Source organism: Urocitellus parryii, chromosome 3 (genome assembly GCF_045843805.1).
Source record: "Urocitellus parryii isolate mUroPar1 chromosome 3, mUroPar1.hap1, whole genome shotgun sequence".
Taxonomy (NCBI): domain Eukaryota; kingdom Metazoa; phylum Chordata; class Mammalia; order Rodentia; family Sciuridae; genus Urocitellus; species Urocitellus parryii.
The window spans coordinates 117,407,025-117,422,215 of NC_135533.1; the positions used below are offsets into that span (position 1 = coordinate 117,407,025).

The 15,191-nt window shown below is 38.4% G+C and overlaps 1 protein-coding gene across 1 annotated transcript in view; it reads right to left on the reverse strand.

The window, feature by feature from the left end:
• Positions 1–4,928: 4,928 nt before the first annotated feature.
• Positions 4,929–15,191, reverse strand: part of Prr14l (proline rich 14 like) — a 59,578-nt gene continuing 49,315 nt past the window's right edge. Inside the window, exons 9-10 of the mRNA XM_026408955.2 lie at positions 7,619–7,690; positions 4,929–5,904 (exon numbers count right to left, since the gene is read on the reverse strand). Coding sequence (XP_026264740.2) covers positions 5,628–5,904; positions 7,619–7,690 — 349 coding nt within the window. The 3' untranslated portion in view covers positions 4,929–5,627. The remainder of the gene's footprint in view (positions 5,905–7,618; positions 7,691–15,191) is intronic.

Sequence of the window (15,191 nt, forward strand, 5' to 3'; positions counted from 1 at the left end):
GTTCAAATTGCTTCTACAACCGCAGCGAAATTTGAAGTAAAGCTATCAGCTGTCAATGAGAAAGAAGACAGCAATGGATGTTATGAAAAACTCATCTATGACCCTGGAGAATTACAAATAATACTTAATAGAGAATTCCCAGAATGAACTGCAGAAATGAGTTTTCCATCACTGGAAGAGGGCAGGAAAAGAATTCTTAAATCAACAGCCCTCTTACACTTAGACCATCTCATAAATGTTAAGATTCTGGGCTGGGGTTGTGGCTCAACGGTAGAGTGCTAGCCTAGTATGTGCGAGGCCCTGAGTTCGGTCTTCAGCAACACATAAAAATAAATAAGTAAAAGAAAGATATTGAGTCCAATTACAACTAAAAAAAAACATTAAAAAAAGATTCTGTGATAGGAAATGTTATAGTACTACTACTGCATTAGTGGATAATTAGTCTCTCTTCTAAAAAAAAGATGGGACAACTCTTCCTCAATTGTGAAATGAAGCACAACTATGTCAGACAGGATGCTTTCCAAATAGCAAAGATGACCTGGATAGAATTTCACATTGCAGAAGTCCTGAGGATTAAAGAAAACTGGGCACTCCTTTTTTTTTTTAACATTAAAAAAAAATTAGTTGTAGATGAACACAATAACTTTATTTTATTTATTTATGTGGTGCTGAGGATCAAACCTAGTGCCTCACACATGTGAGACAAGCACTCTACCACTGAGTCAGAGCCTATCCCCTGGCACTCCTGTTGCTCTGGACAGAGGAACATTATCATCAGGAAAAATCATGTTTCTTTCTGAAACATGTGAGTATGGTGTGATATTGCTGTTTTTCAGAGTCATTCTTTCAAGTAGGAAGAACAGATGATTAAAAAGCGAGACCTTAATTAGAATAAGATATTTCATGCATGTATAATTTTATCAAAATGGATTCTACTAACATATATAACTAAAAAGAACAAATAAAAAAGTGACTCCTTTTTTAAAAGTAAATAAATGGATCCCATTGTATTCATATTCCTCCAAATAGTGTTCTCAGCAAACTAGAATCTTAATCCAAATATGTGAAATATAGTTTCACCTAATTGTATAATTGCCATGTGAGAAACGTCAGTGACATTATTTAAAAAGCACACAGAACACTTGGTCAATAAAATTAATACATACATAGTTGGTCAATGACTCAGATTATTTACTGGACCCCTACCGCATACAATCATGCATTGGTTACTGACAGAGAAACATTAGAGAAATATCATCAAGCGATTTCTTTGTTGTGTACTTATGTAAACTCAGATCAAAAGGACTACTATTTCAAAATACCTTATTCCCTGGTTAAAAAAAAAAAAAAAAGACTATTTGCCACTGCTGAGTATGTTCAAAATGTTACACAGCAGGTTCTAGAGGTCACCTTTGAGGTGGAATTCTACACATGTTCTGAGCTCAGAAGAGTTCTCAAAAAATGTTCTGGAATGTCTATTAAAAAACAAAACACAAAATAAAACAAAACTTCATGGCATTACAGGCATAATTTTAATCTAGTATTAGACCACAAGAATAAAACTAACAGCCCTGACAGTTATTTGAAAGGTTTCAAAAAATTTTTATTCTCATAAATTAACACACATAACAGTGGGCATTTTAGAGTCACAAACTACCAAACAGAAAAAGAACTGCAGGGGCATCATGTATGCCAATGTTACCAAAAATGTACAAATTTCACTGAACTATTGACCATGATAATATAGAAACACTTCAGGCAGCTACTTACTGGCCCAGACCTTGGTTCTAGGAGATGCGGCCTCTCATGGAGAATTCAAATCCAATTCAGCACCAAGAGGGGCTTGTGAAGACAGTTAACAAGCATCAAATCTGAGCATGCTGTGCTGAATGACAGGCTACATGGGGACCCCCACTTCACAGTCAAAGTTCCTGCTGTTCAACATGTGGCTAGATGGTAATATTAAACTGTGATTTTAGTGAAGTTAAGCCTTTCCCCCTAGTCAGCTTTGTACAGAAATTCAGTTCAAGCAAGGGGTCCTCTCCTGGCATGAATCCAGGCAAGGATACTCCCTACCTCTGGCCAATTATTAATACTTTGGATACAGCCACCCACAATGTGGTTATTTAAGAGGTCCTTTCCATGATACCAGGGGAAAAGTTTATAGAAACAAAACAAGGGTATTAAAGAAAGCACCAACTGCATACTCCTCTCCCACCCCAGGCAATGGGAGAAAAGCATCATTGCCCAAAAGTTGGTCTTTCGCAGATCTTAATGTACATGGAACTGTTGATGAGATGGAATCCCAGCTTGGAGATGGGAGTGATGGCTCTCTGCCCGTTAGGCTGTACTGCAGCCTTGGACCTATTGCCACAGTCCTGCATACTTGCTACTGCTTTTTACCTGGTGGGCAGGGGATGAACCACTGGGAGTCAATGCCCAGAGATTAGAATCTGAAATTGACCTCAGGTTGGCTCTGGTGCCCAAGCAAAAGACCCTTTCAGGCAAAATTGTGACAAAGTGTCATGATTTTCACAGCTCTTGGAGGAGCACTGAGTTTTGGGATTCACAGCATGAGTTTCTGAGCTCTTCAGGCTCCGAGTAAGGCAAACACTACACTATACGTCTTTTCACTTTACCTCCCTCAGCTGTAGCTTTTAAGAATAAGGTTGGTAAGAAAAAGTGAACAATCTGCTTTAAAAAGTATGAGGTACGTTCAAACTAATTGAGATATGAAGTTGGAAAGAAGAGGGGAAAAAAAAAAGAAATAGAAAAGAGGAGGAGGGGAGGTAAGGGGAGTCCAGGCCAGTATAGCTGGAAATCAAAATATGGAAAAGGAGATGGGCAGAACCCTGACTGGACCTGAGATTTCTCCTCTTTTTTCATAAACATGAAAACACTAAAACTTCTGGAGGTGATATAGTTGAATAAACTGTAACTGATGGCAGCTTCCCAGTACTTGGGGTGGGAAGTCTCCATACTCATAATTCTTATCAACTTCCAGCACACAATAGACCTCTTATGGCCCTGGTCAGGTGGCATGCCAGCAGCTGACTAATGTCTCCCATTGTGGTCAGTGACCACAGATCCTGAGGATCACTGACAGCCCCAAAGCTGGCTAGATAAATAGCAAAATTGGATGTTAAGACAGGTGTGGCTGAGTTCTACTAGAACCTGATGTAGCAACTTCAGGTAATTTCAGGATTGCAATGGGGACCCCTTTTTTGGAGCAGGGATAGGGCTTTCTGGTGAGGATAGGCCAAGAATTCCAAGGACAGAAAGGGTTGGCTTCAGAGCAGTTTTTCCCCTACATTCCAGGATAAGGAAGGAGCCAGGAGCCTAGTCCTCCATTCCCAGATGCCAATGTTTCAAATCACTGCTCTAGGACCTTTCAAGCGCCATGCCTATAATAGGCAAACTTGAAATTTTATGCCTGTCATGTTGGTGATACTACATTTGTGCCCTCTCAACTTTCATCTGCTGGGTGACACGATTGCCGCAGTACTGCTTTAGCTATGGTTGGCAATGGAGCTCCCTACATGTTTGTACAAGGGAACAATGTATTACTCATTGTACTCTCTCTAGGAAAATGACAGAGAGGGACTGAGTGCCTAAGAACCTTGTCTAACAAAGGCAGAGGTATTGAAGTGAAACATAGGTCATGTCCACACAGTCTGGATAAAGGGGATATAGAATGGCAGAATCTGGCCAGCATCATTCAGAGGCAGTATGGAACCCTGGTACTCTTCTAATCCTATTGGGCCATGGCCTTGGAATCTTCTGTGGATATCCAGGTATATATGTCACTTGTTTAAATGCTACGTCTGAGGCAGTGGGCCTGGATGACAGACGTGGCACTTTTTTTTTTTTTTCCCCTGTTCTTGTCAGTTTTTCTGCTCCAGCATGGCACAAATTTAACCTGCAAAAGAAAGGCACATAGAGACCCCCCAACCCCCACCCCATCTCCCCACCCACTAACAAATGGGGAAACAAAACATCCTAAAAGAGTAATCCAACATTCCAGGAGGGCACCAGATGCTCATCTCTGACTGGGAAATGTCCCTGGAGCTATGACAGTTCCATCAGTGATTGCTTTGTGGCCGTGGCTCCTAGGAGGATGAAGAAAGGTGAACAGTGTCCTGAGGCTGGCTTGAGCATATCACCAGCCAAGGAAAGTTGATTCTCTGAACTCTTATTTTAAGTGAGGGAAATAAAAAAAATAAATTAAAAAAAAAAAGAAAGAAAGAAAGAAAAGAAAAGAAAAGAAACTATAAGGGAAGGATGGAGGGGGGAGGGATTCATTGGGAAAGGAATGAGACTTCTGAGCCTGCTGCCCAGACTCCTGCAGGTACAAACCAAGACACTTAGCTACTTCAGGCATTTGACAGCATTTTCAGTAGGTTTGACCAGGTATCCTTAATGAGGGTTGGCTATGGAATTTCAGAATCCCACCATGAGAATGCATCACTGGGACTGAACTACTACCCTGACTCTCTCCCTACTCCTGGAGCAGGCTGCTTGGATAGCTGCAAACACTCTGGGTTGGTCTCTGATCACCACCAAAGTTGCTATAGTCAACTTGGTTACACACCAACATTTGAGAGAAAACCACACTTGACCTTAGCATTTTTTTAAATGACTGGAAGAGAAATCTGATTTCACTTATATCACTAAAAAAAGAATAATACTAATAAAAAAATAAAAAATGTGTGTGTTTAGTGGGCAGGAATGAGAACCCAGAGGAAAAAGTGCTCCCTCAAATGAACTACACTAGAAGTTAGAGATGGGGAGGGATTACTTAAAACACATGAATGGGAAAATGTTTCCTCCATGTACTGATCAACTGGGTCATATGCCTGACATGTATTCTCCTAAGACATGTACTGTCTTTCTCCTTAATGTCTTAAAAAAAAAAAAATCACATTTAAAGGCCCCAAACATGCAGCAATAATAATAATAAAAAAAAAATAAAAATAAAGAAACTGAAAATAATCAACACCACAACATTAAAAGTGCAACTTACTTTGGGGCCTGGACGGGCTCCTCTGGCACTAGTGACCCACAGTCACAGTGGGGAGAAAATGATGGAAAAAGGCCCCACACACGCACACACTCATATACACTCACACCAACAGGTTCTGGACAGACTCAAATGATTAGAAAACACAATAGCTCATCTTTTCTTGACCACCTAAATGAGCCAGTGAGACCACACAGGGCAGGACACCAGGTCCCCCTCCCTAGGCCATGTTTCTAAGTAATCTTGGTCTAGCACCACCGTAAACAAAGCAGAACTTTCATTTGGACGTGCAAATGCTGTGAGTCCTTGGAATCCTAGTGTTGCTTAAGATATGTGGCTTCTTCCTCCTTCCTCCTTCGATTGGGAGGAGGTGGCCAGATGGCATTCAGGACCATTTCCAGGAGAAAAGAGCATTCCTGAGGTTCTAAACTCAGCAGTAGAAGTAGAGGTTCCTCCTTTACCAGTTCCTAAAAAGGCTGCACCTTGAAATAGGTAAATATTCATGGACTGGACATCTTGAGTGGTTTGGGCCTAAGGGCAAAATTAGGTGACCTATTCCAGGGAGGTCCAAAAACATACAAAATTGAGACTCTTATCTGAATTTGTTTCAACAACCTGAAGACTGCTCCTGTTCCTCTTCCTTGGCAAAGAAGGTCTCTAGTTCCATCAGTTTCTGTAGCAAAAGAGCATCCAGTTCTCGACTCTGCAGAGCTGCCTTCTGGGCCCTGGTAAAGCTGCCTGTCAACTTGACTTTACCTCGAGCTCTCCTCTTTCTTGGTACTGTAAAATCCTGAAATTCTAGAACTCGCTTCCTCTTCTGTTGGCTTACTGAGATTAGTGTACCATTTCGTTCCTTGGGTTCCTCAAAGATGGTCTCTAAACACCTGAGGGTGGGGTACAAAACAAAATCAATGACAGACTGACTCACATGGCTCATTAACCTTTTCTTTCTAGTTACTAGAAGCTGTTAAATACTTGCACTAACTACTCCCTACTCAACTGTTTCCTCTTAGCATCTATCTATATGTATGGAAAACAAAAATATAGGTATTTATTAATAAGTATATGTATACATAGAGGAAAAAGTTCAAACTGGATAATATAGAATAAAAGTGAAATTAATTCCCACCATAGACAATAATAATTTTTTTTTGTAATTTCCCAAAAGCCATTCAGTGTATAGATAGGCATAAATAACATATTAGGGAGTGACCCTTTTCTATAAAATTCAGGTAGTACTAACATTTTTAATTTTGTGAGCCATATAGGTGGCTATTACAATTTTTTTCCTCTTCCTTCCTTCTTTTTTTTATTTAAATATATATTTTTAGTTATTGACAGACCTTTATTTTATTCATTTGTTTATATGCGATGCTGAGAATCAAATCCACTGCCTCACCCATGCTACAACCCTAGCCCTTCCTTCTTTCAACAACAACAAAAATGTAAAAACCATTATTATAGGTCATTAAAAAAAAAAAAAAAGCAAGCTGGGCATTGTGGGACACAGCTTATAGTCCCAGCACTAAGGAGGCTAGAGTGGGGGAATACTTTGAGCCTAGGAGTTCCAAGCCAGAGAAACCCTATCTCATTAAAAAGAAGAAAAAGGGGCTGGGGATAGGGCTCAGTTGGTGTAGTGCTTATCTTGCATGCACAAGGCCCTGGGTTCAATCACCAGCACCACAAAAAAACAAACAAAAAAAGCCACTGGCTAGAATTTGGCCTATGGTTGGGCATATGGCCCAAACAATAGCAAACTGTAACCATATATACTGTCTTATACAATGTGTTGTCCTATCAATACCCTTTAAACTTGTTCCAATTTACTACAACAACAATAAATCAGATGATTTTTTTTTTTTTTTTTTTGGCAGTGGTAGTACTGGGGATTGAACCTAGGGTGCTATACCACTGAACTACATCCCCAACCCTTTTTTTTTGAGACAGTTAAGGATGGCCAGGAACTTAAATTCTGTTACCTTAACCTCTAGAGCTGCTGGCATTATAGGTATCTGCCACTGTGTTGAGCCAGATTGATAAGATTCATTTTTTAAAGTTATACAGCATATTCCATTATAAGGATGGACCAAAATCCCAGCAATGGATATTTTGGATTATTTCAAATCCTGTCCTATCATATAGCAATGAATAGTCTTGTACAAATGTCTTAAGAGTACATGTATAAAATCCTACAACTATTGGGCTATATCCTAGACAAAATAAATGTCATATAGACTTGAACTGAATTCAGACCCAAACGTGGTCGAGAGAAACTTTATGTACTTGGGATTGGACTCATATTTGAGGATCAGTGATATATCAGTCCAAAAGAAGCTGGTCAGTATATTGGGTAAAAACACAAATACAAACTACAAAGAAACTACATTTTATATGTCCATCTAACCCATACATATTTCTTTCCTATTCTACCACTGACCACAATTTAAGCAGAGGGATCAAAAAATACCAAATTCTAGTTATTCATAAGTAACAATATTGATAGAGCTGAAACCCTTCTGAAGTTCTAGATATTTATATCAATCATTTCAGAATTCTTTCCGCCCACCTTTTTTAAATTTCCCATCCACATGTACCTACCTGTTTGCAGGAGGAGACTTATAATTCTTGTTGGTATATATTTCTTCTAAACTAAATTCCTTCTTCTTTAACCTTGAGAGAGAAAAAATAAAATCTTTATGCTCTCTAAAGAACATAGTTTCACAACTCTATCCCTTCTATTCTTTTATTTCAATCTTGTTGTATTAAGTTAGAGAGATGTCTTACATGAACGATATGTACCAGGTTTTCTCTCTCTGAGTGCCAATCTTTCAAGTTTATGGAATTTAGTCCATTAGGAATGGTATATTTGGATTTATTCTACTATTTCATTTTACAGTTTCTCTCTTCTCATGGCTCTGGGGACGGAACCCAAGGACTCATGCCTATCAGACAAGCACTCTACCAACTGAGGTATATCCCTAGCATGTCTTTCTTTATTACCTTCTCCTTGGAAATTATAAACTCTTTCCTGTAATGATTGGCAATAATTTTAACCAGCACATTAAACTTATAAACTGAAGTGAATCAATACTTTCACCCTTCTTTCAAACAATAAAAGGTCCCTGGAACATTTTATTTTTGGTACCAGGAATTGAACTCAGGGGTACCCAACCAGTGAGCCACATCCCCACAGCCCTTGAGTTGCTTAGAGCCTTGTGAAGTTGCTGGGGCTGGCTTTGAACTCACAATCCTCCTGCCTCAGCCTCCCAAGCCACTGGGATTACAGGTATGTACCACCATGTTCTGCTGGGCACAGGCTTTCTTTTCTCTTTTCTCGTTTTAAGATAGGTGTCTTGCTATGTTGTCTGGGCTGGCTTCAATTCCTGGACTAAAGCAAACCTTCTGCCTCAGCTTCCTGAGTAGCTGAGGTATAGGTATGCACTATTGCACTTGGCTATTTTTGTTTTAATTTTTTTAGTTGTAGTTGGTACAATAACTTTATTTATTTATTATTATGTGGTGCTGAGGATCAAACCCAGTACTTCACACATGCAAGGCAAGTGCTCTTCCACTGAGCTATAGCCCCAGCCCTTTGGCTTTTTTTCTTTTTTAAACTTTTAATTGCTTAGCGTGTGTGAGGCACTGGGTTCTATCCTCAGCACCATATATAAATAAATAAAGGTCCACTGACAACTAAAAAATATATATAAAAAAAAGTACTGGGGAAAAAAAAAGTACTGGGGTGGGGTGGTGGCTCAGTGGTAGAGTGCTCGCCTAGCATGCAAGAGGCACTGGGTTCGATCCTCAGCACCTCATAAAAACAAACTAATGTATCTACCTAAAACCAAAGATACCTATATAAATAATTTTTTTTAAAAAGTACTATTATGAAATGTTGATATGCTTCAGTCTCCTACTTGCTCCTTTGGATATGCAGCCTGTCTTATCTGTAGGAGACTCTTGAATTTGGTTCCTGAATCCCTGTAACATGATCCTAGTAGTCATTTTTTTTTTTTTTTTTAATTCTTGCCAGGCTCAGTGCCAGGCTTAGTGGCTTGGGAGGCTGATGCATAAAGATTGCGAGTTCAAAGCCAGAATCAACAACACAGCGAGGAGCTAAGCAACTCAGCAAAACCCTGTCTCCAAATAAAACATATAAAAAGGTTGGGGATGTGGCTCAGGGATTTAGTACCTCTGGGGTTCAATCCCTTGTACACACACAAATCTTTTTTTTAAAATATAGTTTTTAGCTGTTGATGATTATCTATCTATCTATCAATCTCTCTCTCTCTACCAATCTATCTATCTGGCTGAGAATGCTATACAAGCGCTCTACCACTGAGTTACAACCCCAGTCTTATCCCTAGTAGTCTTTGTTACTTTATGATGTTCTGTTCTCATCCTGTAGTAGACCTACATCACTCTACAAGAAGCTATGTGTCACATATCATAAAATTCACCACTTAACCATTTTAACTCAGTGGTTTCTTAGGGTCCTTGCAAGCCTATTCATAAATCATCTCTAACCTACAATAAGTTCATAAAGTTAAAAAGAAACCCTGCACCTGTTAGTAGTCACTCTGACTCACTCTACACCCAGCACCTGGTAACCACTAATCTATTTTCTGCTTCTAAGGTCTTACATATTCTAGACATTTCACATAAATGGAATCAAACATTATGTGCCCTTCTGTATCTGGCTTCTTTTCATTTAGCATATTGTTTCCATGGTTAATCTATGATATAGCAGTTATCAGTATTCTATTTTATCATTCTATGGATATGCCACCTTTTCTTTATCCTTTGTCAGCTGATGAACGTTTCAGTTGTTTCCACTTCTTAACTATCATAAATAGCATTGTTAAGAGTGTTTGTGTAAAAAAGTTTCTACATCAATGGTTTTTTATTCTCTTGGGAATATTCCTAGGAGAACTGCTGGTTCAAATGGTGACTCTAATTTTTTGATAAAATGCCAAAACAGTTTTCTACATTAGCTAAACCACTTTATATCCTCATGAGCAATGTATAAGGGTTCCAACTTCTGTATACCCCTTATTAGTTATTTTCTGGCTTAAAAATAACAATTGATTAATTTATAGGTAGCCTAGTGGATAAGCACCTAACTGGATTGTTGTTTTCTTTTCCAGTACTGTGAATGGAACACAATCATGTTTTAGCACTAAGCTACAACTCCAGTCCTTTGATTTTTGTATTCTGAAATAGGGTCTTGTTAAGTTGCTGGTGCTAGCCTTGAACCTGGGGTCCTCCTGTCTCAGCCTCCCAAATTTCTGAGACTATAGGCATGCACCACCACAAACTCACTGTGGTTTTGTACTTGTAGTTCTCTAATAGCTACTGATGTTGAGCATCTTTTCAAGTGCTTGTTGACTATTTGTTGGAGAAATAGCTTTCAAAATTCATTGCCCCCACACATTTTTTGTGGTGCTGAGGATCAAGTACACGGCCTTTAAGCCTGCTAGACAAGTCCTCTACCAGGGAGCTACACCCCCAGTCCTCAGGGCCCATTTTTAAAAATTGTCTTTTGTTGTAAGAATTCTTTATATATTAAGGGTACTAGACCCTTCTTACATATGGTTTACAAATTTCTCCAATTTTGTGGGCTATTTTTTTTCTTTTTTAGTAGAATTTATTTTTTGGAGACTTTTTAGGTTCATAACAAAACTGAGTAGAAAATATATTCCCATTGTACCTGTCCCTACACACGCATGACTTCCCTCACTGTCAATACTTGGCACTAGATGAAGCTACACAGGTGCATCATTACCCCTCAAAATTTACTCTGGGTGTCAAACATTCTATGTGTTTTGAGAAACATCCCTACCACCTTTCTTTTCCTTTTCCCCTCTAATTTCCACGTATGGGAGAATATATACAACCCTTGACCTTCTATGTCAGGCTTATTTTGCTTAACATAATGGCTCTACATGTAATATGTTGTGAGACAGGGGACTGTGAATCTTCCACTTTGTTCTTTTCTTAGATTGATTTAGCTGTTCTGGGTCACCTATTTTCACATAAATTTTAGGATCCATTTGTTAGTTTCCTCAAAAAAAGGCAATAGACATTTTGACGGTTTGCAATAAATCTGTAGAATGCTCTAGACAGTAACGATACCCTGAGAATATCAAGTCTTCCCCAAACCTATTTTTGAATGGTTCACTCCTAGTGCACAATTTTGTATTATTATTTTGTATACTGATCTTATATCCTGCAACCTTGATGATTCATTCATTAGTTCTTTTTATAAAAATTTTTTTAGTTGTTGATAGAACTTTATTTATTTATATGTGGTGCTGAGAATTGAACCCAGTGCCTCACACATACCAGGCAAGTGCGCTACCACTGAGCCATAGCCTCAGCCCCTCATTCATTAGTTCTAATAGTGCAGATTCCATAGTTTTCCATAGATATTCTCATTTGTGACTAAAGATAGTTTCACTTCCTTTACAATATGAATGCTGTTTATATTTTATTTATGTATTTATTACTATTATTCTTTTGCAGTGCTGGGTATTGAACCCAGGACCTTTTACATGCTAGGTAAATGCTCTACTACTGAGCAATACCCCGAGCTCAGTATTTTATTTTCATGATTAATTGCCCTGGCTAAAAACTCTAGTGGAATGTTAAATAGAAATGGTGGGAGATCTGGGGATATAGGGCAGTTGGTAGAGTGCTTGCCTTGTATGCACAAGGCCCTGGGAGGGAGGGAAGGGAGGGAGGAAGGGAGGGAGGGAGGGAGGAAGGGAGGGAGGGAGGGAAGGGAAGAAGGGAGGGAGGGAAGGAAGGAAGGGAGGGAGGGAGGGAGGGAAGGAAGGGAGGGAGGGAAGGAAGGGAGGGAGGGAGGGAGGGAAGAAATGGTGAGAGAAGATAAACTTGTCTTGTTTCTCATCTTAGAATAAAGCTTCCAGCCTTTCATCTTTAAGTATGATTCGAGCTGCAGGTTTTTTGTAGATTAATTTGAGGATGGTTCCATCTATTCCGAGTTTAGAGAAAGTGTTTCTCACCATGAAAGGGGGTTGGATTTTTTCATACTTTTTCTGCATCAATTAAGATGATCATGTAATTATATGCATATTACATTGATTTCCTATGTTCAACCAATCTTGTCTTCTTAGAATAAATGCTTTTGGGTTTTTAATATGCTGTTGGATTCAATTTGTTAGTATCTTTCCCCTGAAATTTTTTATTAGTTCTTATAATAGATACACACAATGTCAGGGTTTATCTTTTGGAGGGGTACCAGGGATTGAACTCAGGGGCACTCAACCACTAAGCGACACCCCTAGCACTATTTTGTATTTTATTTAGAGACGGGGTCTCACTGAGTTTCTTAGTGCCTCGTCATTGCTGAGGCTGGCTTTGAACTCACCATCCTCCTGCCTCAGCCTCCCTAGCCTCTGGGATTACAGGCATGCCCACCAAAACCAGCTTGGGGTTCATTTTAACAATTATAGAAGCATGAAATAGCTTACTAATATTTTGCTGAGGATTTCATGTCTATATTCATAATGTTTTCTGTTCCTTTTAAGATCTTTTTGTCTTGGGGCTGGGGTTGTGGCTCAGTGGTAGAGCACTTGCCTAGCATATGTGAGGCCCTGGGTTTGATCCTCAGCACCACATAAAAATAGATTAAAAAAAAAAAAAAAAGATCTTTTTGTCTTTGGAATTCTACAATTTTCTTATGATGAAATTAGCTATGAAACTTATTCTTTTTATTGATCCTGCTCAATATTCATACCTTTTTTTTTTTTTTAGAGAGAGAGAGAGAGAGAGAGAGAAAATTTTAAAATTTATTTTTCAGTTTTTGGCGGACACAACATCTTTGTTTGTATGTGGTGCTAAGGATGGAACCTGGGCCGCATGCATGCTAGGCGAGCGCCCTACCGCTTGAGCCACATCCCCAGCCCAATATTCATACCTTTTATTATCCTTTATCTTTTTAAAACTATGCCTCCTAGATTTTTTAATTCTCCTTTCTTTACTTCCTACCCTCCTTTTATTATACTTTCCATATTTTTATTTCTATATTTCCTTCTCAAAAATATGTTCCAGTGTATTCTTCTGTTCATTACTTCTAGCTCTACATAACCTACTGTTAAAAACTATTATTTAGGTTTTATTTTGATTACTCAGATGTTAACAGCTGGGGATATAACCCGGGGTAGAGCATTTGCCTAGCTTGTGGAGGCCCTATATTTGGTAGTCCTAGCACCAGAAAAACATAAAACAACAGGAAAAACAAACAAAACCCTATAAGATGTAGTGTAAAGAAAACACTGAACCTGAAATGAGAAAAACTGAATTCTGGGGTATTGCTCAGTAGTAAAGCACGTCCATAGGCATGCATTAGACCCTAGGTTAAATTTCAAGCACCACCAACAAAAGTATACAAAATCCTAGTTCTGCCACTCACTGGCTTTGTGACAAATCTCAGCAATTGGATTTTTAAGAGCAGTTTTGGCCACACCATCTTATGATGAAACTGTAGCAGAAACTTAAATATAACTCAAGTTAACACATTTCTATAATACACAATTGATGCAGTTTTCATAGTGAGGAAGGCACTGAAAACTATCTACATGAGGCATATTTTTTCTTTTTCTTTTTGGTGCTAGGCATTGAAATCAGGACCTCACACATACTAAGAAGCAAATGCTCTGTTAATGAACTACACCCCTAGCAGCAAGGTATGGTCTTGATGCTGAGATATGTTGATATACACTTGAATCAAACTGTGAAATATGATATATTAAGAACTATGTAATGTTTTGAACGACCAACAATAAAAAAAAAAAGAATACATTGAGCAGGTATTCTTGCAAATTGGTTAGTGAGTTATATACTTACATACATAATTTTAAATAAGTTGTTTTGCAATAAAAGACATAAATGCTCAATTTTGACATAAAAAAAAGAGATATGTTGATATAAACTGAGGAGAATATAGCTTAAAATTTTTGATAATATTTATTTATTTATTTTCTAGAAAATAACTAAAGGACACTAAATCCCTAAGATGACCAAACTGCTTGGGTGACAATGGCTTTTATACTCTGATCTAAAGCAAAGAAAATATATAATTAAGGCCAAGACAAGATATCAGGCATTTGGGGTGAGTTCAAATTTAGTTTCTGAGAAATTATGCATCTAATTTATAAATATGTATGGTGGCTGGAGGTGCAACTCGGTGGTAGTGGGTACGTTAAGTGTGAGAAGCCCTGGGTTCAATACTCAGCAATCCTCTCTGTAAAAAGCTATGGTAGATCTTACTGCAGAAATGGTTTATGTAAAACAGAAGTGTTAAGAAACATTTAGGGCTGGATATTTAAGCCTGGAGACTCAGGAGGCTGAGACAAGAGGATTCCAAGTTCAAGGCCAGCCTAGGCAACTTAGGGAGACTGTCACAAAAAATGTCAAAAGGGATGGGAATATAGGCAAGGTGGAAGAGCGTCCCTGGGTTCAACCCCAAGTCCTGCAAAAGAAAAAAAGAAAAAAGAAAAAACATTTAGGGCTAGGGCAGTAATGTCAGTGGTAGACTATTTGACTAGCATGCATGAAGTTCAGGGGTTTGATCTCCTACACTGAGAAAAAGAGTATGTCCCTAAAATTCCTTTTATACTATTCCAAATACAGCATTCTATAGACAGGTTGGCTCTATTTTAACATTATGTGAGAATATTACTGACACTGGTATACAAAGGATTCTGGTTTCTGGTACTCAAAGTACTGCCTTTTTTTTTTGTGGTCAGAGGACTGAACTCAGGCCCTTTTAGATGCTAGGCTCCACCACTGAGCTACACCACCAGCCCTTGTTTTCTTTTTTAAAAGACAATATGACATTTTATTCTGCTAAATGGATGTACTATATTTAATAAGCCTGTGTTGTGGAAATGTTGTTTTTGATCTTTTGTTATTACAGTGATTCAGTGAATAGCTTTATACATGCCTTTTCTTAAACAGAGAAATGATAAATTATTAGAAATAATTATTGTATCAACAGATTTATAAAACATTTCTTTTCTTTTTTGTGGTACTGGGAACCAGACCCAGCACCTTGTCCATGCTAGGTGCTCTTTCATTGACCTAGACCCTCAACCCTTCTTTGAAATTTTTATTTTGAGGCAGTATTGGTAAATTGCACAGGTTG